This window comes from Salvelinus alpinus, chromosome 4 (genome assembly GCF_045679555.1).
Source record: "Salvelinus alpinus chromosome 4, SLU_Salpinus.1, whole genome shotgun sequence".
NCBI classification, from domain to species: Eukaryota; Metazoa; Chordata; class Actinopteri; order Salmoniformes; family Salmonidae; genus Salvelinus; species Salvelinus alpinus.
The window spans coordinates 17,895,105-17,919,766 of NC_092089.1; the positions used below are offsets into that span (position 1 = coordinate 17,895,105).

General features: G+C 46.2%; 1 protein-coding gene across 2 annotated transcripts in view; it reads left to right on the forward strand.

Annotated features, from left to right (window-relative positions):
* Positions 1–24,662, forward strand: part of deptor (DEP domain containing MTOR-interacting protein) — an 81,015-nt gene that overhangs the window by 48,056 nt on the left and 8,297 nt on the right. For both annotated transcript variants that reach the window (XM_071395777.1, XM_071395778.1), the window contains exons 9-10: positions 18,609–18,679; positions 24,105–24,209. In XM_071395777.1, coding sequence (XP_071251878.1) covers positions 18,609–18,679; positions 24,105–24,209 — 176 coding nt within the window. The remainder of the gene's footprint in view (positions 1–18,608; positions 18,680–24,104; positions 24,210–24,662) is intronic.

The following is a 24,662-nucleotide window of genomic DNA, read 5'->3' on the forward strand; positions in this document are numbered from 1 at the left end:
CTTGTACAGGAGACCTGTGTTTCAGATATCCAGGCTCTAGTCTTGTATAGGAGGCTGTGTTTCAGATATCCAGGCTCCAGTCTTGTATAGGAGACCTGTGTTTCAGATATCCAGGCTCTAGTCTTGTATAGGAGGCTGTGTTTCAGATATCCAGGCTCTAGTCTTGTATAGGAGGCTGTGTTTCAGATATCCAGGCTCTAGTCTTGTATAGGAGGCTGTGTTTCAGATATCCAGGCTCTAGTCTTGTATAGGAGGCTGTGTTTCAGATATCCAGGCTCTAGTCTTGTATAGGAGGCTGTGTTTCAGATATCCAGGCTCTAGTCTTGTATAGGAGGCTGTGTTTCAGATATCCAGGCTCTAGTCTTGTATAGGAGACCTGTGTTTCAGATATCCAGGCTCTAGTCTTGTATAGGAGACCTGTGTTTCAGATATCCAGGCTCTAGTCTTGTATAGGAGACCTGTGTTTCAGATATCCAGGCTCTAGTCTTGTATAGGAGGCTGTGTTTCAGATATCCAGGCTCTAGTCTTGTATAGGAGGCTGTGTTTCAGATATCCAGGCTCTAGTCTTATATAGGAGACTGTGTTTCAGATATCCAGGCTCTAGTCTTGTATAGGAGGCTGTGTTTCAGATATCCAGGCTCTAGTCTTATATAGGAGACTGTGTTTCAGATATCCAGGCTCTAGTCTTATATAGGAGACTGTGTTTCAGATATCCAGGCTCTAGTCTTATATAGGAGGCTGTGTTTCAGATATCCAGGCTCTAGTCTTATATAGGAGGCTGTGTTTCAGATATCCAGGCTCTAGTCTTGTATAGAAGCCTGTGTTTCAGATATCCAGGCTCTAGTCTTGTATAGGAGACCTGTGTTTCAGATATCCAGGCTCTAGTCTTATATAGGAGGCTGTGTTTCAGATATCCAGGCTCTAGTCTTATATAGGAGGCTGTGTTTCAGATATCCAGGCTCTAGTCTTGTATAGAAGCCTGTGTTTCAGATATCCAGGCTCTAGTCTTGTATAGGAGGCTGTGTTTCAGATATCCAGGCTCTAGTCTTGTATAGGAGACCTGTGTTTCAGATATCCAGGCTCTAGTCTTGTATAGGAGGCTGTGTTTCAGATATCCAGGCTCTAGTCTTGTATAGGAGGCTGTGTTTCAGATATCCAGGCTCTAGTCTTGAATAGGAGGCTGTGTTTCAGATATCCAGGCTCTAGTCTTGTATAGGAGGCTGTGTTTCAGATATCCAGGCTCTAGTCTTGTATAGAAGACCTGTGTTTCAGATATCCAGGCTCTAGTCTTGTATAGGAGGCTGTGTTTCAGATATCCAGGCTCTAGTCTTGTATAGGAGACCTGTGTTTCAGATATCCAGGCTCTAGTCTTGTATAGGAGGCTGTGTTTCAGATATCCAGGCTCTAGTCTTGTATAGAAGACCTGTTTCAGATATCCAGGCTCTAGTCTTGTATAGGAGGCTGTGTTTCAGATATCCAGGCTCTAGTCTTGTATAGAAGACCTGTGTTTCAGATATCCAGGCTCTAGTCTTGTATAGGAGGCTGTGTTTCAGATATCCAGGCTCTAGTCTTGTATAGGAGACCTGTGTTTCAGATATCCAGGCTCTAGTCTTGTATAGGAGGCTGTGTTTCAGATATCCAGGCTCTAGTCTTGTATAGGGGGCTGTGTTTCAGATATCCAGGCTCTAGTCTTGAATAGGAGGCTGTGTTTCAGATATCCAGGCTCTAGTCTTGTATAGGAGGCTGTGTTTCAGATATCCAGGCTCTAGTCTTGTATAGAAGACCTGTGTTTCAGATATCCAGGCTCTAGTCTTGTATAGGAGGCTGTGTTTCAGATATCCAGGCTCTAGTCTTGTATAGGAGACCTGTGTTTCAGATATCCAGGCTCTAGTCTTGTATAGGAGGCTGTGTTTCAGATATCCAGGCTCTAGTCTTGTATAGAAGACCTGTTTCAGATATCCAGGCTCTAGTCTTGTATAGGAGGCTGTGTTTCAGATATCCAGGCTCTAGTCTTGTATAGAAGACCTGTGTTTCAGATATCCAGGCTCTAGTCTTGTATAGGAGACCTGTGTTTCAGATATCCAGGCTCTAGTCTTGTATAGGAGGCTGTGTTTCAGATATCCAGGCTCTAGTCTTGTATAGAAGACCTGTGTTTCAGATATCCAGGCTCTAGTCTTGTATAGGAGACCTGTGTTTCAGATATCCAGGCTCTAGTCTTGTATAGGAGGCTGTGTTTCAGATATCCAGGCTCTAGTCTTGTATAGAAGACCTGTGTTTCAGATATCCAGGCTCTAGTCTTGTATAGAAGCCTGTGTTTCAGATATCCAGGCTCTAGTCTTGTATAGGAGGCTGTGTTTCAGATATCCAGGCTCTAGTCTTGTATAGGAGACCTGTGTTTCAGATATCCAGGCTCTAGTCTTGTATAGGAGGCTGTGTTTCAGATATCCAGGCTCTAGTCTTGTATAGGAGGCTGTGTTTCAGATATCCAGGCTCTAGTCTTGAATAGGAGGCTGTGTTTCAGATATCCAGGCTCTAGTCTTGTATAGGAGGCTGTGTTTCAGATATCCAGGCTCTAGTCTTGTATAGAAGACCTGTGTTTCAGATATCCAGGCTCTAGTCTTGTATAGGAGGCTGTGTTTCAGATATCCAGGCTCTAGTCTTGTATAGGAGACCTGTGTTTCAGATATCCAGGCTCTAGTCTTGTATAGGAGGCTGTGTTTCAGATATCCAGGCTCTAGTCTTGTATAGAAGACCTGTTTCAGATATCCAGGCTCTAGTCTTGTATAGGAGGCTGTGTTTCAGATATCCAGGCTCTAGTCTTGTATAGAAGACCTGTGTTTCAGATATCCAGGCTCTAGTCTTGTATAGGAGACCTGTGTTTCAGATATCCAGGCTCTAGTCTTGTATAGGAGGCTGTGTTTCAGATATCCAGGCTCTAGTCTTGTATAGAAGACCTGTGTTTCAGATATCCAGGCTCTAGTCTTGTATAGGAGGCTGTGTTTCAGATATCCAGGCTCTAGTCTTGTATAGGAGACCTGTGTTTCAGATATCCAGGCTCTAGTCTTGTATAGGAGGCTGTGTTTCAGATATCCAGGCTCTAGTCTTGTATAGGAGGCTGTGTTTCAGATATCCAGGCTCTAGTCTTGAATAGGAGGCTGTGTTTCAGATATCCAGGCTCTAGTCTTGTATAGGAGACCTGTGTTTCAGATATCCAGGCTCTAGTCTTGTATAGGAGGCTGTGTTTCAGATATCCAGGCTCTAGTCTTGTATAGAAGACCTGTGTTTCAGATATCCAGGCTCTAGTCTTGTATAGGAGGCTGTGTTTCAGATATCCAGGCTCTAGTCTTGTATAGGAGACCTGTGTTTCAGATATCCAGGCTCTAGTCTTGTATAGGAGGCTGTGTTTCAGATATCCAGGCTCTAGTCTTGTATAGGAGGCTGTGTTTCAGATATCCAGGCTCTAGTCTTGAATAGGAGGCTGTGTTTCAGATATCCAGGCTCTAGTCTTGTATAGGAGGCTGTGTTTCAGATATCCAGGCTCTAGTCTTGTATAGAAGACCTGTGTTTCAGATATCCAGGCTCTAGTCTTGTATAGGAGGCTGTGTTTCAGATATCCAGGCTCTAGTCTTGTATAGGAGACCTGTGTTTCAGATATCCAGGCTCTAGTCTTGTATAGGAGGCTGTGTTTCAGATATCCAGGCTCTAGTCTTGTATAGAAGACCTGTTTCAGATATCCAGGCTCTAGTCTTGTATAGGAGGCTGTGTTTCAGATATCCAGGCTCTAGTCTTGTATAGAAGACCTGTGTTTCAGATATCCAGGCTCTAGTCTTGTATAGGAGGCTGTGTTTCAGATATCCAGGCTCTAGTCTTGTATAGGAGACCTGTGTTTCAGATATCCAGGCTCTAGTCTTGTATAGGAGGCTGTGTTTCAGATATCCAGGCTCTAGTCTTGTATAGGGGGCTGTGTTTCAGATATCCAGGCTCTAGTCTTGAATAGGAGGCTGTGTTTCAGATATCCAGGCTCTAGTCTTGTATAGGAGGCTGTGTTTCAGATATCCAGGCTCTAGTCTTGTATAGAAGACCTGTGTTTCAGATATCCAGGCTCTAGTCTTGTATAGGAGGCTGTGTTTCAGATATCCAGGCTCTAGTCTTATATAGGAGACTGTGTTTCAGATATCCAGGCTCTAGTCTTATATAGGAGGCTGTGTTTCAGATATCCAGGCTCTAGTCTTGTATAGAAGCCTGTGTTTCAGATATCCAGGCTCTAGTCTTGTATAGGAGACCTGTGTTTCAGATATCCAGGCTCTAGTCTTATATAGGAGGCTGTGTTTCAGATATCCAGGCTCTAGTCTTGTATAGAAGACCTGTGTTTCAGATATCCAGGCTCTAGTCTTGTATAGGAGGCTGTGTTTCAGATATCCAGGCTCTAGTCTTATATAGGAGGCTGTGTTTCAGATATCCAGGCTCTAGTCTTATATAGGAGGCTGTGTTTCAGATATCCAGGCTCTAGTCTTGTATAGAAGACCTGTGTTTCAGATATCCAGGCTCTAGTCTTGTATAGGAGGCTGTGTTTCAGATATCCAGGCTCTAGTCTTGTATAGGAGACCTGTGTTTCAGATATCCAGGCTCTAGTCTTGTATAGGAGGCTGTGTTTCAGATATCCAGGCTCTAGTCTTGTATAGAAGACCTGTTTCAGATATCCAGGCTCTAGTCTTGTATAGGAGGCTGTGTTTCAGATATCCAGGCTCTAGTCTTGTATAGAAGACCTGTGTTTCAGATATCCAGGCTCTAGTCTTGTATAGGAGACCTGTGTTTCAGATATCCAGGCTCTAGTCTTGTATAGGAGGCTGTGTTTCAGATATCCAGGCTCTAGTCTTGTATAGAAGACCTGTGTTTCAGATATCCAGGCTCTAGTCTTGTATAGAAGACCTGTGTTTCAGATATCCAGGCTCTAGTCTTGTATAGGAGACCTGTGTTTCAGATATCCAGGCTCTAGTCTTGTATAGGAGGCTGTGTTTCAGATATCCAGGCTCTAGTCTTGTATAGGAGGCTGTGTTTCAGATATCCAGGCTCTAGTCTTGAATAGGAGGCTGTGTTTCAGATATCCAGGCTCTAGTCTTGTATAGGAGGCTGTGTTTCAGATATCCAGGCTCTAGTCTTGTATAGAAGACCTGTGTTTCAGATATCCAGGCTCTAGTCTTGTATAGGAGGCTGTGTTTCAGATATCCAGGCTCTAGTCTTGTATAGGAGACCTGTGTTTCAGATATCCAGGCTCTAGTCTTGTATAGGAGGCTGTGTTTCAGATATCCAGGCTCTAGTCTTGTATAGAAGACCTGTTTCAGATATCCAGGCTCTAGTCTTGTATAGGAGGCTGTGTTTCAGATATCCAGGCTCTAGTCTTGTATAGAAGACCTGTGTTTCAGATATCCAGGCTCTAGTCTTGTATAGGAGACCTGTGTTTCAGATATCCAGGCTCTAGTCTTGTATAGGAGGCTGTGTTTCAGATATCCAGGCTCTAGTCTTGTATAGAAGACCTGTGTTTCAGATATCCAGGCTCTAGTCTTGTATAGGAGGCTGTGTTTCAGATATCCAGGCTCTAGTCTTGTATAGGAGACCTGTGTTTCAGATATCCAGGCTCTAGTCTTGTATAGGAGGCTGTGTTTCAGATATCCAGGCTCTAGTCTTGAATAGGAGGCTGTGTTTCAGATATCCAGGCTCTAGTCTTGTATAGGAGGCTGTGTTTCAGATATCCAGGCTCTAGTCTTGTATAGAAGACCTGTGTTTCAGATATCCAGGCTCTAGTCTTGTATAGGAGGCTGTGTTTCAGATATCCAGGCTCTAGTCTTGTATAGGAGACCTGTGTTTCAGATATCCAGGCTCTAGTCTTGTATAGGAGACCTGTGTTTCAGATATCCAGGCTCTAGTCTTGTATAGGAGGCTGTGTTTCAGATATCCAGGCTCTAGTCTTGTATAGGAGGCTGTGTTTCAGATATCCAGGCTCTAGTCTTGTATAGGAGGCTGTGTTTCAGATATCCAGGCTCTAGTCTTGTATAGGAGGCTGTGTTTCAGATATCCAGGCTCTAGTCTTGTATAGAAGACCTGTTTCAGATATCCAGGCTCTAGTCTTGTATAGGAGGCTGTGTTTCAGATATCCAGGCTCTAGTCTTGTATAGAAGACCTGTGTTTCAGATATCCAGGCTCTAGTCTTGTATAGGAGACCTGTGTTTCAGATATCCAGGCTCTAGTCTTGTATAGGAGGCTGTGTTTCAGATATCCAGGCTCTAGTCTTGTATAGAAGACCTGTGTTTCAGATATCCAGGCTCTAGTCTTGTATAGAAGCCTGTTTCAGATATCCAGGCTCTAGTCTTGTATAGGAGGCTGTGTTTCAGATATCCAGGCTCTAGTCTTGTATAGGAGACCTGTGTTTCAGATATCCAGGCTCTAGTCTTGTATAGGAGGCTGTGTTTCAGATATCCAGGCTCTAGTCTTGTATAGGAGGCTGTGTTTCAGATATCCAGGCTCTAGTCTTGTATAGGAGGCTGTGTTTCAGATATCCAGGCTCTAGTCTTGTATAGGAGGCTGTGTTTCAGATATCCAGGCTCTAGTCTTGTATAGAAGACCTGTGTTTCAGATATCCAGGCTCTAGTCTTGTATAGGAGGCTGTGTTTCAGATATCCAGGCTCTAGTCTTGTATAGGAGACCTGTGTTTCAGATATCCAGGCTCTAGTCTTGTATAGGAGGCTGTGTTTCAGATATCCAGGCTCTAGTCTTGTATAGAAGACCTGTTTCAGATATCCAGGCTCTAGTCTTGTATAGGAGGCTGTGTTTCAGATATCCAGGCTCTAGTCTTGTATAGAAGACCTGTGTTTCAGATATCCAGGCTCTAGTCTTGTATAGGAGACCTGTGTTTCAGATATCCAGGCTCTAGTCTTGTATAGGAGGCTGTGTTTCAGATATCCAGGCTCTAGTCTTGTATAGAAGACCTGTGTTTCAGATATCCAGGCTCTAGTCTTGTATAGGAGGCTGTGTTTCAGATATCCAGGCTCTAGTCTTGTATAGGAGACCTGTGTTTCAGATATCCAGGCTCTAGTCTTGTATAGGAGGCTGTGTTTCAGATATCCAGGCTCTAGTCTTGTATAGGAGGCTGTGTTTCAGATATCCAGGCTCTAGTCTTGAATAGGAGGCTGTGTTTCAGATATCCAGGCTCTAGTCTTGTATAGGAGGCTGTGTTTCAGATATCCAGGCTCTAGTCTTGTATAGAAGACCTGTGTTTCAGATATCCAGGCTCTAGTCTTGTATAGGAGGCTGTGTTTCAGATATCCAGGCTCTAGTCTTGTATAGGAGACCTGTGTTTCAGATATCCAGGCTCTAGTCTTGTATAGGAGACCTGTGTTTCAGATATCCAGGCTCTAGTCTTGTATAGGAGGCTGTGTTTCAGATATCCAGGCTCTAGTCTTGTATAGGAGGCTGTGTTTCAGATATCCAGGCTCTAGTCTTGTATAGGAGGCTGTGTTTCAGATATCCAGGCTCTAGTCTTGAATAGGAGGCTGTGTTTCAGATATCCAGGCTCTAGTCTTGTATAGGAGGCTGTGTTTCAGATATCCAGGCTCTAGTCTTGTATAGAAGACCTGTGTTTCAGATATCCAGGCTCTAGTCTTGTATAGGAGGCTGTGTTTCAGATATCCAGGCTCTAGTCTTGTATAGGAGACCTGTGTTTCAGATATCCAGGCTCTAGTCTTGTATAGGAGGCTGTGTTTCAGATATCCAGGCTCTAGTCTTGTATAGGAGGCTGTGTTTCAGATATCCAGGCTCTAGTCTTGAATAGGAGGCTGTGTTTCAGATATCCAGGCTCTAGTCTTGTATAGGAGGCTGTGTTTCAGATATCCAGGCTCTAGTCTTGTATAGAAGACCTGTGTTTCAGATATCCAGGCTCTAGTCTTGTATAGGAGGCTGTGTTTCAGATATCCAGGCTCTAGTCTTGTATAGGAGACCTGTGTTTCAGATATCCAGGCTCTAGTCTTGTATAGGAGGCTGTGTTTCAGATATCCAGGCTCTAGTCTTGTATAGAAGACCTGTTTCAGATATCCAGGCTCTAGTCTTGTATAGGAGGCTGTGTTTCAGATATCCAGGCTCTAGTCTTGTATAGAAGACCTGTGTTTCAGATATCCAGGCTCTAGTCTTGTATAGGAGACCTGTGTTTCAGATATCCAGGCTCTAGTCTTGTATAGGAGGCTGTGTTTCAGATATCCAGGCTCTAGTCTTGTATAGAAGACCTGTGTTTCAGATATCCAGGCTCTAGTCTTGTATAGGAGGCTGTGTTTCAGATATCCAGGCTCTAGTCTTGTATAGGAGACCTGTGTTTCAGATATCCAGGCTCTAGTCTTGTATAGGAGGCTGTGTTTCAGATATCCAGGCTCTAGTCTTGTATAGAAGACCTGTGTTTCAGATATCCAGGCTCTAGTCTTGTATAGGAGGCTGTGTTTCAGATATCCAGGCTCTAGTCTTGTATAGAAGACCTGTGTTTCAGATATCCAGGCTCTAGTCTTGTATAGGAGGCTGTGTTTCAGATATCCAGGCTCTAGTCTTGTATAGAAGACCTGTGTTTCAGATATCCAGGCTCTAGTCTTGTATAGGAGGCTGTGTTTCAGATATCCAGGCTCTAGTCTTGTATAGAAGACCTGTGTTTCAGATATCCAGGCTCTAGTCTTGTATAGGAGGCTGTGTTTCTATTGAAGACTGCTGATTTAAAAGATGGAAAACATGTTATTATTAAGCTGTGTGTAGCTGTGTGTTAAAGTATGAGATTCTTCGGGACATTGTGTTCTCCTATTTCTCTAAATGAGAGAGAAGGGTGTTGAAAGCGGCTGTTGAAAGTTGTGTGGGTGACAGGGTTTGAGGCCAGGGTTAGGTCAGGGGAAAGTTGTGGGTGACAGGGTTTGAGGCCAGGGTTAGGTCAGGGGAAAGTTGTGGGTGACAGGGTTTGAGGCCAGGGTTAGGTCAGGGGAAAGTTGTGGGTGACATGGTTTGAGGCCAGGGTTAGGTCAGGGGAAAGTTGTGGGTGACATGGTTTGAGGCCAGGGTTCGGTCAGGGGAAAGTTGTGGGTGACAGGGTTTGAGGCCAGGGTTCGGTCAGGGGAAAGTTGTGGGTGACAGGGTTTGAGGCCAGGGTTCGGTCAGGGGAAAGTTGTGGGTGACAGGGTTTGAGGCCAGGGTTCGGTCAGGGGAAAGTTGTGGGTGACAGGGTTTGAGGCCAGGGGAAAGTTGTGGGTGACAGGGTTTGAGGCCAGGGTTCGGTCAGGGGAAAGTTGTGTGTTTTTGTCTGTGACCGTAAACGTTTCATCAGCTCGTGTGCGAGCGTGCCTGGATATTTCAGGTTAGCCACGGGGGAGTCCTGCTATGTCTTCCTGTTGAACTCTCTCCTGACCTACCGTCACCTAGAACATGAGAAATGAAAAGTGTGTGTCTACAGTATGAACCATATGACCCAATAAGGGTTGTTCTAGCAAGAGCTGGAACAGGGGGAGTAGCTGTTAGTTGGCAGTCATACACACACACACACACACACACACACACACACACACACACACACACACACACACACACACATACAGTGGGGAGAACAAGTATTTGATACACTGCCGATTTTGCAGGTTTTCCTACTTACAAAGCATGTAGAGGTCTGTAATTTTTATCATAGGTACACTTCAACTGTGAAAGACGGAATCTAAAACAAAAATCCAGAAAATCACATTGTATGATTTTTAACTAATTAACTTGCATTTTATTGCATGACATAAGTATTTGATCACCTACCAACCAGTAAGAATTCCGGCTCTCACAGACCTGTTAGTTTTTCTTTAAGAAGCCCTCCTGTTCTCCACTCATTACCTGTATTAACTGCACCTGTTTGAACTCGTTACCTGTATAAAAGACACCTGTCCACACACAATCAAACAGATTCCAACCTCTCCACAATGGCCAAGACCAGAGAGCTGTGTAAGGACATCAGGGATAAAATTGTAGACCTGCACAAGGCTGGGATGGGCTACAGGACAATAGGCAAGCAGCTTGGTGAGAAGGAAACAACTGTTGGCGCAATTATTAGAAAATGGAAGAAGTTCAAGATGACGGTCAATCACCCTCGGTCTGGGGCTCCATGCAAGATTTCACCTCGTGGGGCATCAATGATCATGAGGAAGGTGAGGGATCAGCCCAGAACTACACGGCAGGACCTGGTCAATGACCTGAAGAGAGCTGGGACCACAGTCTCAAAGAAAACCATTAGTAACACACTACGCCGTCATGGATTAAAATCCTGCAGCGCACGCAAGGTCCCCCTGCTTAAGCCAGTGCATGTCCAGGCCTGTCTGAAGTTTGCCAATGACCATCTGGATGATCCAGAGGAGGAATGGGAGAAGGTCATGTGGTCTGATGAGACAAAAATAGAGCTTTTTGGTCTAACTCCACTCGCCGTGTTTGGAGGAAGAAGAAGTATGAGTACAACCCCAAGAACACCATCCCAACCGTGAAGCATGGAGGTGGAAACATCATTCTTTGGGGATGCTTTTCTGCAAAGGGGACAGGACGACTGCACCGTATTGAGGGGAGGATGGATGGGGCCATGTATCGCGAGATCTTGGCCAACAACCTCCTTCCGTCAGTAAGAGCATTGAAGATGGGTCGTGGCTGGGTCTTCCAGCATGACAACGACACGAAGCACACAGCCATGGCAACTAAGGAGTGGCTCCGTAAGAAGCATCTCAAGGTCCTGGAGTGGCCTAGCCAGTCTCCAGACCTGAACCCAATAGAACATCTTTGGAGGGAGCTGAAAGTCCGTATTGCCCAGCGACAGCCCCGAAACCTGAAGGATCTGGAGAAGATCTGTAGGGAGGAGTGGGCCAAAATCCCTGCTGCAGTGTGTGCAAACCTAGTCAAGAACTACAGGAAACGTATGATCTCTGTAATTGCAAACAAAGGTTTCTGTACCAAATATTAAGTTCTGCTTTTCTGATGTATCAAATACTTATGTCATGCAATAAAATGCAAATTAATTACTTAAAAATCATACAATGTGATTTTCTGGATTTTTGTTTTAGATTCCGTCTCTCATAGTTGAAGTGTACCTATGATAAAAATTACAGACCTCTACATGCTTTGTAAGTAGGAAAACCTGCAAAATCGGCAGTGTATCAAATACTTGTTCTCCCCACTGTATATACACACAATCACTCACTGTGGGGCAGCTTGGGACTTACACCAGCAGGCCAGCCTGAGGTGCTGCACTCCCCACCGAGACAGAGGGGGACTGTTTATACCGTCGCACGTCACCGGGACAGAGGGGGACTGTTTATACCGTCGCACGTCACCGGGACAGAGGGGGACTGTTTATACCGTCGCACGTCACCGGGACAGAGGGGGACTGTTTATACCGTCGCACGTCACCGGGACAGAGGGGGACTGTTTATACCGTCGCACGTCACCGGGACAGAGGGGGACTGTTTATACCGTCACACGTCACCGGGAAAGAGGGGGACTGTTTATACCGTCACCCCCCCCCCACCCCCCACTACGACAAATCCCAGCAGCATTGCAACGGAGCGGGGGTCTCTGCCGTGGCCAGAACGGAGCGGGGGTCTCTGCCGTGGCCAGAACGGAGCGGGGGTCTCTGCCGTGGTCACAACGGAGCGGGGGTCTCTGCCGTGGTCAGAACGGAGCGGGGGTCTCTGCCGTGGTCAGAACGGAGCGGGGGTCTCTGCCGTGGTCAGAACGGAGCGGGGGTCTTTGCCGTGGTCAGAACGGAGCGGGGGTCTCTGCCGTGGTCAGAACGGAGCGGGGGTCTCTGCCGTGGTCAGAACGGAGCGGGGGTCTCTGCCGTGGCCACAACGGAGCGGGGGTCTCTGCCGTGGTCAGAACGGAGCGGGGGTCTCTGCCGTGGTCAGAACGGAGCGGGGGTCTCTGCCGTGGTCAGAACGGAGCGGGGGTCTCTGCCGTGGTCAGAACGGAGCGGGGGTCTCTGCCCTGGTCAGAACGGAGCGGGGGTCTCTGCCGTGGTCAGAACGGAGCGGGGGTCTCTGCCGTGGTCAGAACGGATTGTAACAGCTGGAATAAAAATACCTTATCACTGTCTTACACCGGGACACAGACTTTGACCCAGAACAATACACTGATTATTCACATACTGTTCATTCACAACATGGACGTGTTTATCATATCTGATAGATTACTCTTTTACAACCAACTGGCACATGGAGGTTGGCATGTATAGTTAGACAAGCTACTAAAAGCTTACTAAAGTGATAAACTAAATCACATCTGCTTTAGTTTAACTCAGATACTCTCAACTCCTCCTCAGCCTTTTTGGTGAATTACTAACTTTTCACAAATACAGAGGAAAAGGTTTAGGCCTGTGGTCTCTCTGTCCATTTAAAGGTTTAGGCCTGTGGTCTCTCTGTCCATTTAAATGTTTAGTCCTGTGTGGTCTCTCTGTCCATTTAAAGGTTTAGGCCTGTGTGTTCTCTCTGTCCATTTAAAGGTTTAGGCCTGTGTCCATTTAAAGGTTTAGGCCTGTGTTCTCTCTGTCCATTTAAAGGTTTAGGACTGTGGTCTCTCTGTCCATTTAAAGGTTTAGGCCTGTGTGGTCTCTCTGTCCATTTAAAGGTTTAGGCCTGTGTGGTCTCTCTGTCCATTTAAAGGTTTAGGCCTGTGTGGTCTCTCTGTCCATTTAAAGGTTTAGGCCTGTGGTCTCTCTGTCCATTTAAAGGTTTAGGCCTGTGTGGTCTCTCTGTCCATTTAAAGGTTTAGGCCTGTGTGGTCTCTCTGTCCATTTAAAGGTTTAGGCCTGTGTGGTCTCTCTGTCCATTTAAAGGTTTAGGCCTGTGTGGTCTCTCTGTCCATTTAAAGGTTTAGGCCTGTGTGGTCTCTCTGTCCATTTAAAGGTTTAGGCCTGTGTGGTCTCTCTGTCCATTTAAAGGTTTAGGCCTGTGTGGTCTCTCTGTCCATTTAAAGGTTTAGGCCTGTGTGGTCTCTCTGTCCATTTAAAGGTTTAGGCCTGTGTGGTCTCTCTGTCCATTTAAAGGTTTAGGCCTGTGTGGTCTCTCTGTCCATTTAAAGGTTTAGGCCTGTGTGGTCTCTCTGTCCATTTAAAGGTTTAGGCCTGTGTGGTCTCTCTGTCCATTTAAAGGTTTAGGCCTGTGTGGTCTCTCTGTCCATTTAAAGGTTTAGGCCTGTGTGGTCTCTCTGTCCATTTAAAGGTTTAGGCCTGTGTGGTCTCTCTGTCCATTTAAAGGTTTAGGCCTGTGTGGTCTCTCTGTCCATTTAAAGGTTTAGGCCTGTGTGGTCTCTCTGTCCATTTAAAGGTTTAGGCCTGTGTGGTCTCTCTGTCCATTTAAAGGTTTAGGCCTATGGTCTCTCTGTACATTTAAAGGTTTAGGCCTGTGGTCTCTCTGTCCATTTAAAGGTTTAGGCCTGTGTTCTCTCTGTCCATTTAAAGGTTTAGGCCTGTGGTCTCTCTGTCCATTTAAAGGTGTAGGCCTGTGGTCTCTCTGTCCATTTAAAGGTGTAGGCCTGTGGTCTCTCTGTCCATTTAAAGGTTTAGGCCTGTGTGGTCTCTCTGTCCATTTAAAGGTTTAGGCCTGTGGTCTCTCTGTCCATTTAAAGGTTTAGGCCTGTGTGGTCTCTCTGTCCATTTAAAGGTTTAGGCCTGTGTGGTCTCTCTGTCCATTTAAAGGTTTAGGCCTGTGTGGTCTCTCTGTCCATTTAAAGGTTTAGGCCTGTGTGGTCTCTCTGTCCATTTAAAGGTTTAGGCCTGTGGTCTCTCTGTCCATTTAAAGGTTTAGGCCTGTGTCCATTTAAAGGTTTAGGCCTGTGGTCTCTCTCTGTCCATTTAAAGGTTTAGGCCTGTGGTCTCTCTCTGTCCATTTAAAGGTTTATGCCTGTGGTCTCTCTCTGTCCATTTAAAGGTTTAGGCCTGTTCTCTCTGTCCATTTAAAGGTTTAGGCCTGTGGTCTCTCTCTGTCCATTTAAAGGTTTATGCCTGTGGTCTCTCTCTGTCCATTTAAAGGTTTAGGCCTGTGGTCTCTCTCTGTCCATTTAAAGGTTTAGGCCTGTGGTCTCTCTCTGTCCATTTAAAGGTTTAGGCCTGTGTTCTCTCTCTGTCCATTTAAAGGTTTAGGCCTGTGTTCTCTCTGTCCATTTAAAGGTTTAGACCTGTGTTCTCTCTCTGTCCATTTAAAGGTTTAGGCCTGTGTTCTCTCTGTCCATTTAAAGGTTTTGTCCTGTGTTCTCTCTGTCCATTTAAAGGTTTAGGCCTGTGGTCTCTCTCTGTCCATGTAAAGGTTTAGGCCTGTGGTCTCTCTCTGTCCATGTAAAGGTTTGTCCATGTAAAGGTTTAGACCCGTGTTCTCTCTGTCCATTTAAAGGTTTTGTCCTGTGTTCTCTCTGTCCATTTAAAGGTTTTGTCCTGTGTTCTCTCTGTCCATTTAAAGGTTTAGGCCTGTGTTCTCTCTGTCCATTTAAAGGTTTAGGCCTGTGTTCTCTCTGTCCATTTAAAGGTGTAGGCCTGTGTTCTCTCTGTCCATTTAAAGGTGTAGGCCTGTGGTCTCTCTGTCCAGTTATAAAGGAGATTTAAACACTCAGCAGCCATATGGAGGAGAGGAGCTGGAAGGCCAGAGAGGCTATATACAATTGTTCTGGAATACACAGGAAGTCTTTGAATCAGATTCTTGGAAAAGATTGGAAGGGTTTTTCTCAGTAAGTCCCCAACACTGGGAGGTGAGGGTGAGAAACGCAGGCAGCTGCTCTCAGCTTCCTGCCCCTTCCTGCTATTTTTCCTCTATAGCTATAGATGAGCCTTGGTGATTTAGATAGGCGTTGAGGAAATGTATGGGATTAAAGTGTGATTGACAACACTTGACAAACACTTGACAAAACAAACGTACTTTTCGGGGGGGAAATGTGATATGTGGTTGTCTCACCCAGCTATTACTGTGATATGTGGTTGTCTCACCCAGCTATTACTGTGATATGTGGTTGTCTCACCCAGCTATTACTGTGATATGTGGTTGTCTCACCCAGCTATTACTGTGATATGTGGTTGTCTCACCCAGCTATTACTGTGATATGTGGTTGTCTCACCCAGCTATTACTGTGATATGTGGTTGTCTCACCCAGCTATTACTGTGATATGTGGTTGTCTCACCCAGCTATTACTGTGATATGTGGTTGTCTCACCCAGCTATTACTGTGATATGTGGTTGTCTCACCCAGCTATTACTGTGATATGTGGTTGTCTCACCCAGCTATTACTGTGATATGTGGTTGTCTCACCCAGCTATTACTGTGATATGTGGTTGTCTCACCCAGCTATTACTGTGATATGTGGTTGTCTCACCCAGCTATTACTGTGATATGTGGTTGTCTCACCCAGCTATTACTGTGATATGTGGTTGTCTCACCCAGCTATTACTGTGATATGTGGTTGTCTCACCCAGCTATCTGTAGATGACTGCACTAACAGTAAGTCGATCTGGATAGGAGTGTCTGCTAAATGACTCAATGTCATGTAAATGAGTGTTGAGAGGGATGACGTCTGTTTGGCGAGAGGGATGCCGTCAGGGATGCCGTCTGTTTGGCGAGAGGGATGCCGTCAGGGATGCCGTCTGTTTGGCGAGAGGGATGCCGTCAGGGATGCCGTCTGTTTGGCGAGAGGGATGCCGTCTGTTTGGCGAGAGGGATGCCGTCTGTTTGGCGAGAGGGATGACGTCTGTTTGGCGAGAGGGATCACGTAACGTCTGATTGGTGAGAGTTGTGAGAGGCTTAAGCCTGTAGATTCCATTAGTGGTCCCAGATCACTCATCATGGCCTCATTGACTTGAGTAGGGAGGCTGTTCTTGTAATTGTATTTCTATGGCTGCGGCCTCCCTGAACACAGCTCTATTCTTCCTGTATTCCAGCTGTGGGGTGGACGAGAATCTAGGTCACTGCAGTGTCCAGAGGTTGCCTGAGGTCAACGTTAGTGAGTCACTCTCTAGGAAGAGAGGAACCCTTTCATACTGACTCAGTGCTGCTACCACCAAAACAAGGAATTGTGGGTGGGCAAGAGAACCGGTTTGAGTTTGAAGGACGTACGTTGGTTATAAGCGTTGATAGAGTTCATCTATACTGAGTGTACAGTAGCTACCTACGGTGCATTCAGGAAGTATTCAGACCCCTTGACTTTTTCCACATGTTGTTACGTTACAGCCTTATTCTAAAATGGATTACATCGTTTTTGTTCCTCATCAATCTACATACAATACCCCTTAATGACATTTTTACAAATGTATTAAAAATAACAGAAATAGCTTATTTACATAAGTTTGCAGACCCTTTGCTATGAGACTCAGTTGATCTCAGGTGCATCCTGTTTCCATTGATTCTCCTTGAGATGTTTCTACAACTTGATTAGAGTCCACCTGTGGTAAATTCAATTGATTGGACATGATTTGGAAAGGCAAACACCTGTCTATATAAGGTCCCACAGTTGACAGTGCATGTCAGAGCAAAAACCAAGCCATGAGGTCGAAGGAATTGGGAGATGGGAGAGATGTGAGAACCTTTCAGAAGGACGACCATCTCTGCAGCACTCCACCAATCAGGCCTTTATGGTAGAGTGGCCAGATGGAAGCACAAGACAGCCCGCTTGCAGTTAATCTGGTCTGATGAAACCAAGATTGAACTCCTTGGCCTGAATGCCAAGTGTGACGTTTGGAGGAAACCTGGAACCATCCCTACGGTGAAGCATGGTGGTGGCAGCATCCCTACGGTGAAGCATGGTGGTGGCAGCATCATGCTGTGGGGATGTTTTTCAGCGGCAGGGACTGGGAGACTAGTCAGGATCGGGGGAAAGATGAACGGAGCAAAGTACAGAGAGATCCTTGATGAAAACCTGCTCCAGAGTGCTCAAGAGCTCAGACTGGGGCGAAGGTTCACCTTCCAACAGGACAACAACCCTAAGCACACAGCCAAGACAATGCAGGAGTGGATTCGGGACAAGTCTCTGAATGTCCTCGAGTGGCCCAGCCAGAGCCCGGACTTGAACCTGATCGAACATCTCTGGAGAGACCTGAAAATAGCTGTGCAGAGACACTACCCATCCAACCTGACAGAGCTTGAGAGGATCTGCAGAGAAAAATGGGAGAAACTCCCCAAATACAGGTGTGCCAAGCTTGTAGAGTCACACCCAAGAAGACTAGAGGCTGTAATCGCTGCCAAAGGTGTTTCAACAAAGTACTGAGTAAAATGTCTGAATATGTTTTTTTATTTGTAATACATTTGCAAAAATGTCTAAACCTATTTTTGCATTGTCATGGAAGTTACCTGTATTCATCTCCTAAACAGTACTATACTGAGTATACAGTAGTTACCTGTATTCATCTCAACAGTACTATACTGAGTATACAGTAGTTACCTGTATTAATCTCAACAGTACTATACTGTATACAGTAGCTACCTGTATTCATCTCAACAGTACTATACTGTATACAGTAGCTACCTGTCATCTCCTCAACAGTACTATACTGAGTATACAGTAGCAACCTCTATTCATCTCAACAGTACTATACTGAGTATACAGTAGCAACCTGTATTCATCTCAACAGTACTATACTGAGTGTACAGTAGCTACCTGTATTCATCTCAACAGTACTATACTGAGTGTACAGTAGCTACCTGTATTCATCTCAACAGTACTATACTGAGTATACAGTAGCAACCTGTATTCATCTCAACAGTACTATACTGAGTATACAGTAGCAACCTGTATTCATCTCAACAGTACTATACTGAGTATACAGTAGCAACCTGTATTCATCTCAACAGTACTATACTGTGTACAGTAGTTACCTGTATTCATCTCAACAGTACTATACTGAGTGTATGGAAGTTACCTGTATTCATCTCAACAGTACTATACTGTGTACAGTAGTTACCTGTATTCATCTCAACAGTACTATACTGAGTGTACAGTAGCTACCTGTAACAATATTTCCTTCAGTTTAAATATAACGTGTTAGTACTGTATGCAGTTCCATTGTTCTCTGTGGATGTTTCTCCTCATGTCTGAGTTTATGGTCACACCACTATGAGCAGAGACGGACACACACACACACACACACACACACACACACACACACACACACACACACACACACACACACACACACACACACACACACACACAGTGAATGTCTTGAAACCAGCTCTAGGAAACAGGGAAATTGTTTCCATTGAGGCACGGTCATGTGACTGCATGCTTTCCTCTGGTCCGTTAAACAACAGTAGCCATGTTGTCCTCCTCCTGCACACAGGACAACATGATGAGACTATAGTTACTGCTGCAGGAGGAATGTTCAACAGTAGCCATGTTGTCCTCCTCCTGCACACAGGACAACATGATGAGACTATAGTTACTGCTGCAGGAGGAATGTTCAACATTAGCCATGTTGTCCTCCTGCTGCAGGAGGAATGTTCTGCAGCGGGTGTGTGTGTCATTACATTCATTATCCTCCCCAACTCGTGTGTGTGTGTGTGTGTGTGTGTGTGTCAGTACTTACAGTGTGTTTGCCTTTCAGTGTTGAAGAGGCAAGTGAGTCCTGAGGAGCTGCAGACCCCAGGAGGCCCGTACATAAAGAAGACATTCACAGTACGTCACACACACACACACACACACACACACACACACACACACACACACACACACACACACACACACACACACACACACAGGAGGTAGGGAGGGTAATGAATGTAATGACATGCCCAAGCCATAGATGGTTCTCTCTTCTTCCGCATGGCAAAGCGGTACCGGTGCATCAAGTCTGACACCAGCAGGTTCCTGAACAGCTTCTGTCCCCAAGCCATCAGACTGATACACAGCTTCTATGCCCAAGCCATCAGACTGATACACAGCTTCTATCCCCAAGCCATCAGACTGATACACAGCTTCTATCCCCGAGCCATCAGACGGATACACAGCTTCTATCCCCGAGCCATCAGACGGATACACAGCTTCTATCCCCGAGCCAGCAGACTGATACACAGCTTCTATCCCCGAGCCATCAGACTGATACACAGCTTCTATCCCCAAGCCATCAGACTGATACACAGCTTCTGTCCCCGAGCCATCAGACTGATACACAGCTTCTATCCCCGAGCCATCAGACTGATAGACAGCTTCTATCCCCGAGCCATCAGACTGTAACACAGCTTCTATCCCCAAGCCATCAGACTGATACACAGCTTCTGTCCCCAAGCCATCAGACTGATACACAGCTTCTGTCCCCAAGCCAGCAGACTGATACACAGCTTCTGTCCCCAAGCCATCAGACTGATACACAGCTTCTGTCCCCGAGCCATCAGACTGATACACAGCTTCTGTCCCCGAGCCATCAGACTGATACACAGCTTCTGTCCCCGAGCCATCAGACTGATACACAGCTTCTGTCCCCGAGCCATCAGACTGATACACAGCTTCTGTCCCCGAGCCATCAGACTGATACACAGCTTCTGTCCCCGAGCCATCAGACTGATACACAGCTTCTGTCCCCGAGCCATCAGACTGATACACAGCTTCTGTCCCCGAGCCATCAGACTGATACACAGCTTCTATCCCCGAGCCATCAGACTGATACACAGCTTCTATCCCCGAGCCATCAGACTGATACACAGCTTCTATTCCCGAGCCATCAGACTGATACACAGCTTCTATCCCCGAGCCATCAGACTGATACACAGCTTCTATCCCCGAGCCATCAGACTGATACACAGCTTCTATCCCCGAGCCATCAGACTGATACACAGCTTCTGTCCCCGAGCCATCAGACTGATACACAGCTTCTGTCCCCGAGCCATCAGACTGATACACAGCTTCTGTCCCCGAGCCATCAGACTGATACACAGCTTCTGTCCCCGAGCCATCAGACTGATACACAGCTTCTGTCCCCGAGCCATCAGACTGATACACAGCTTCTGTCCCCAAGCCAGCAGACTGATACACAGCTTCTATCCCCGAGCCATCAGACTGATACACAGCTTCTGTCCCCAAGCCAGCAGACTGATACACAGCTTCTATCCCCGAGCCATCAGACTGATACACAGCTTCTGTCCCCGAGCCGTCAGACTGATACACAGCTTCTGTCCCCGAGCCGTCAGACTGATACACAGCTTCTGTCCCCGAGCCGTCAGACTGATACACAGTCTGATGGTGTTGGATTTGCCCCAAACATAACGCTTTGTATTCAGGACATACAGGACATTTCTCCGGTTTTCCCTGACCTGTGATTGAATCTGTGTTTGAAATTCACTGTTCAACTGAGGGACCTTTCCAGATAATTGTATGTGTGGGGTACAGAGATGAGGCAGTCATTCAAAACACATGTTAAACACTATTATTGCACACAGAGTGAGTCCATGCAACTTCTAAAGCACAGTTTTACTCCTGGACTTATTTAGACTTCCCATAACAAAGATGTTGAATACTTATTGACTCAAGACATTCAGCTTTTCATTTTTTATTCATTTGTTTAAAAAAAGAATTAAAAAACATAATTCCACATTGACATTATGGGGTAGGGTGTGTAGACCAGTGACACGACATCTCAATATAATTCATGTTTAATCCAGGCTGTAACACAACTAAACGCTGAATAATTCATGTTTAATCCAGGCTGTAACACAACTAAACGCTGAATAATTCATGTTTAATCCAGGCTGTAACACAACTAAACGCTGAATAATTCATGTTTAATCCAGGCTGTAACACAACTAAACGCTGAATAATTCATGTTTAATCCAGGCTGTAACACAACTAAACGCTGAATAATTCATGTTTAATCCAGGCTGTAACACAACTAAACGCTGAATAATTCATGTTTAATCCAGGCTGTAACACAACTAAACGCTGAATAATTCATGTTTAATCCAGGCTGTAACACAACTAAACGCTGAATAATTCATGTTTAATCCAGGCTGTAACACAACTAAACGCTGAATAATTCATGTTTAATCCAGGCTGTAACACAACTAAATGCTGAATAATTCATGTTTAATCCAGGCTGTAACACAACTAAACGCTGAATAATTCATGTTTAATCCAGGCTGTAACACAACTAAACGCTGAATAATTCATGTTTAATCCAGGCTGTAACACAACTAAACGCTGAATAATTCATGTTTAATCCAGGCTGTAACACAACTAAACGCTGAATAATTCATGTTTAATCCAGGCTGTAACACAACTAAACGCTGAATAATTCATGTTTAATCCAGGCTGTAACACAACTAAACGCTGAATAATTCATGTTTAATCCAGGCTGTAACACAACTAAACGCTGAATAATTCATGTTTAATCCAGGCTGTAACACAACTAAATGCTGAATAATTCATGTTTAATCCAGGCTGTAACACAACTAAACTCTGAATAATTCATGTTTAATCCAGGCTGTAACACAACTAAACGCTGAATAATTCAAGCAGGGTGGAGACTTTCTGAAGCCGGTGTAGGAACTTTCTCCTGCTCTTCTTACTTGTAGATCTCCTGTGTTGTTGTTCCACCTTGGTATTTAAGTACTACATTGATATTGATTACTGCATTGTTGGGTTTAGAGTTTGCAGGAAAGGCATTTCCCTGTCGATGTGCACGTGACATTGAAACTTGAAACACACACACACACACACACACACACACACACACACACTCCGTCCCCTCGCCCTTCTACCACTGTTCACATGCTTTGGCTGACACAGAGCTTTAACACTGACTACGGTCGCAAAGTTACCGGTAATTTACCAAAGTTACAGGAATCTTCGGCAGTCTATGGTAATCACTGGCAATCTATTGTAATATATGGTCATTTTATACTTTAACTTTTAAAAAATTATTCATATATATAGTGTACATTTTTCTGTCTGTGTCCATGAGTTTCTAGTAAAATAGACCATATATGGTTTAAGAGAAAATTGCCTAATTAATGAAAAAGCATCTAATCAACATTGGCATTATTTTTAATTAACTCTCAACTTCCAACTTTTGTCTTTCATCACAACTGACACCAGTTTGGCGGCAAAACATTTACAATAAATAAATATAAAGGATATTTCATGCTGAAACTCTTATATTAAACACCAATGGTATTCACTAAGTTGATGGTTATATTTAGGATGTTTTACAGCTTTGTCATTCTATTTTAAAACACTTATCTTATTTTATATATTTTACATGTGATAAGGACACAGAGGACCAGAAATAACACACAACTGTGATATTTTTTTATATTTGTAAATCCTTGAAAGTTACCAAAATAATGGTAGTTTACTGGTAAAGTTTCCAGTAATTATACCCTCCCTTTGCCACCCTAAACCACAAACATTCTGTCACCCGAAGATGGCATGGCCACATCCCACACATAGTAAACACACACTGTGGAAAACACTCTGGCCTGCATGGTCTGATCCACAGACGATTGTCCTCCTTACTGGGTCTGATATTCACCAGGGAATCGGGCTGAATACACTACTGATACCAGTTGATGTTAGACTGGGTGGGACACATCATCACTCCTAACAGACTGACTGGATTGGCTCTGGGCTCTGCCTTAGATGACCCTCTTGTGTTCTGGAATGGAATGTCTGAGTAGATTCTTAGAAGCCTCGTGAGAGCTCTGATAAGGGCTATGATACAGCACGTGCAAACACACCGCACAAACACACAAACACACAAACACATACACACACACACAGCATACAGTGTTTTACTATCCTTGTGGGGAACAAAAAATATATTTCCATTCAAAATCCAATTTTTTCCATAATCCTTACTGTAAACCTACCCCCTAACCCTAAAATAGCCTCTGTTCTCGTGGGGGCGTAGGAAATGTCCCCTACTTTTGGGGAATTCCAGTATCCACGAGGATAGTAATATACATGAACAGACATACACACACACACACACACACACTGCACACACAGTTAAAAACAACACATGTTACTTCTGCATAACAAACATTACAGTTCCTGACAGATACATTTTAGAGAATGTTGAAACATCAAAATCCTCCTACAACACTGTTGCATCTCATGTCATGCCCCTGTAGCACGGCGCCCGGCCCCTGTAGCACGGCGCCCGGCCCCTGTAGCACGGCGCCCGGCCCCTGTAGCACGGCGCCCGGCCCCTGTAGCACGGCGCCCGGCCCCTGTAGCACGGCGCCCGGCCCCTGTAGCACGGCGCCCGGCCCCTGTAGCACGGCGCCCGGCCCCTGTAGCACGGCGCCGGCCCCTGTAGCACGGCGCCCGGCCCCTGTAGCACGGCGCCTGTCCCTGTAGCACGGCGCCTGCCCCTGTAGCACGGCGCCTGTCCCTGTAGCACGGCGCCTGCCCCTGTAGCACGGCGCCTGCCCCTGTAGCACGGCGCCTGCCCCTGTAGCACGGCTCCGGCCCCTGTAGCACGGGATGCCGGCCCCTGTAGCACGGCTCCGGCCCCTGTAGCACGGCTCCGGCCCCTGTAGCACGGGATGCCGGCCCCTGTAGCACGGGATGCCGGCCCCTGTAGCACGGGATGCCGGCCCCTGTAGCACGGCTCCGGCCCCTGTAGCACGGGATGCCGGCCCCTGTAGCACGGGATGCCGGCCCCTGTAGCACGGGATGCCGGCCCCTGTAGCACGGCGCCCGGCCCCTGTAGCACGGGATGCCGGCCCCTGTAGCACGGGATGCCGGCCCCTGTAGCACGGGATGCCGGCCCCTGTAGCACGGGATGCCGGCCCCTGTAGCACGGCGCCCGGCCCCTGTAGCACGGCGCCCGGCCCCTGTAGCACGGCTCCGGCCCCTGTAGCACGGCTCCGGCCCCTGTAGCACGGCTCCGGCCCCTGTAGCACGGCTCCGGCCCCTGTAGCACGGGATGCCGGCCCCTGTAGCACGGGATGCCGGCCCCTGTAGCACGGGATGCCGGCCCCTGTAGCACGGGATGCCGGCCCCTGTAGCACGGTGCCCAGCCTTTTTAATCACACCAACCCTGTTGTTTTCTAGATCTCTACTTTGCTCTTTTAAATACATTTTGACTTGACTGCCTCCTCAGATCGTGGGGGACGCGGTGGGCTGGGGCTTCGTGGTGCGGGGCAGTAAGCCCTGCCACATCCAGGCTGTCGACCCCAGTGGTCCCGCAGCTGCAGCTGGGATGAAGGTATGTAACACACACACACTCACACACATACCATCACACGCACCATGGTACACACACTCCACTGCCAGCTGGGAGTAGAGAGCACTGACCTAAACAATGGGGAGGGGAGGTGGGATGTGGGGAAGGAAGGGAGAGGGGCCAAGGAAATTAGTGAGGGGGGCAGGCTGAGGAGAGGGGGCAGGGGAAGGAGTGAGTGAGGGAGGGAGGGGAGAGGAGGAAGGAAAGGAGAGATGTGGAAGAGAGGGGCAGGGTGAGGAGAGGAGAGAAACCAGGGGAAGGAGTGAGGGAGGGGAACGGAGAGAGGGAGAAAGGGGGAGGAGAGCAGAAGGAAGGGGGAGGAGAGAAATGAACTAAGACGAAGGAGCCGTAGCTAAATTAACTTTAGTAAATAATAAATAAAAAGCTGTTTTCGATATGGAAGATATAGTATCACTTCTGTCACATTTTATCACC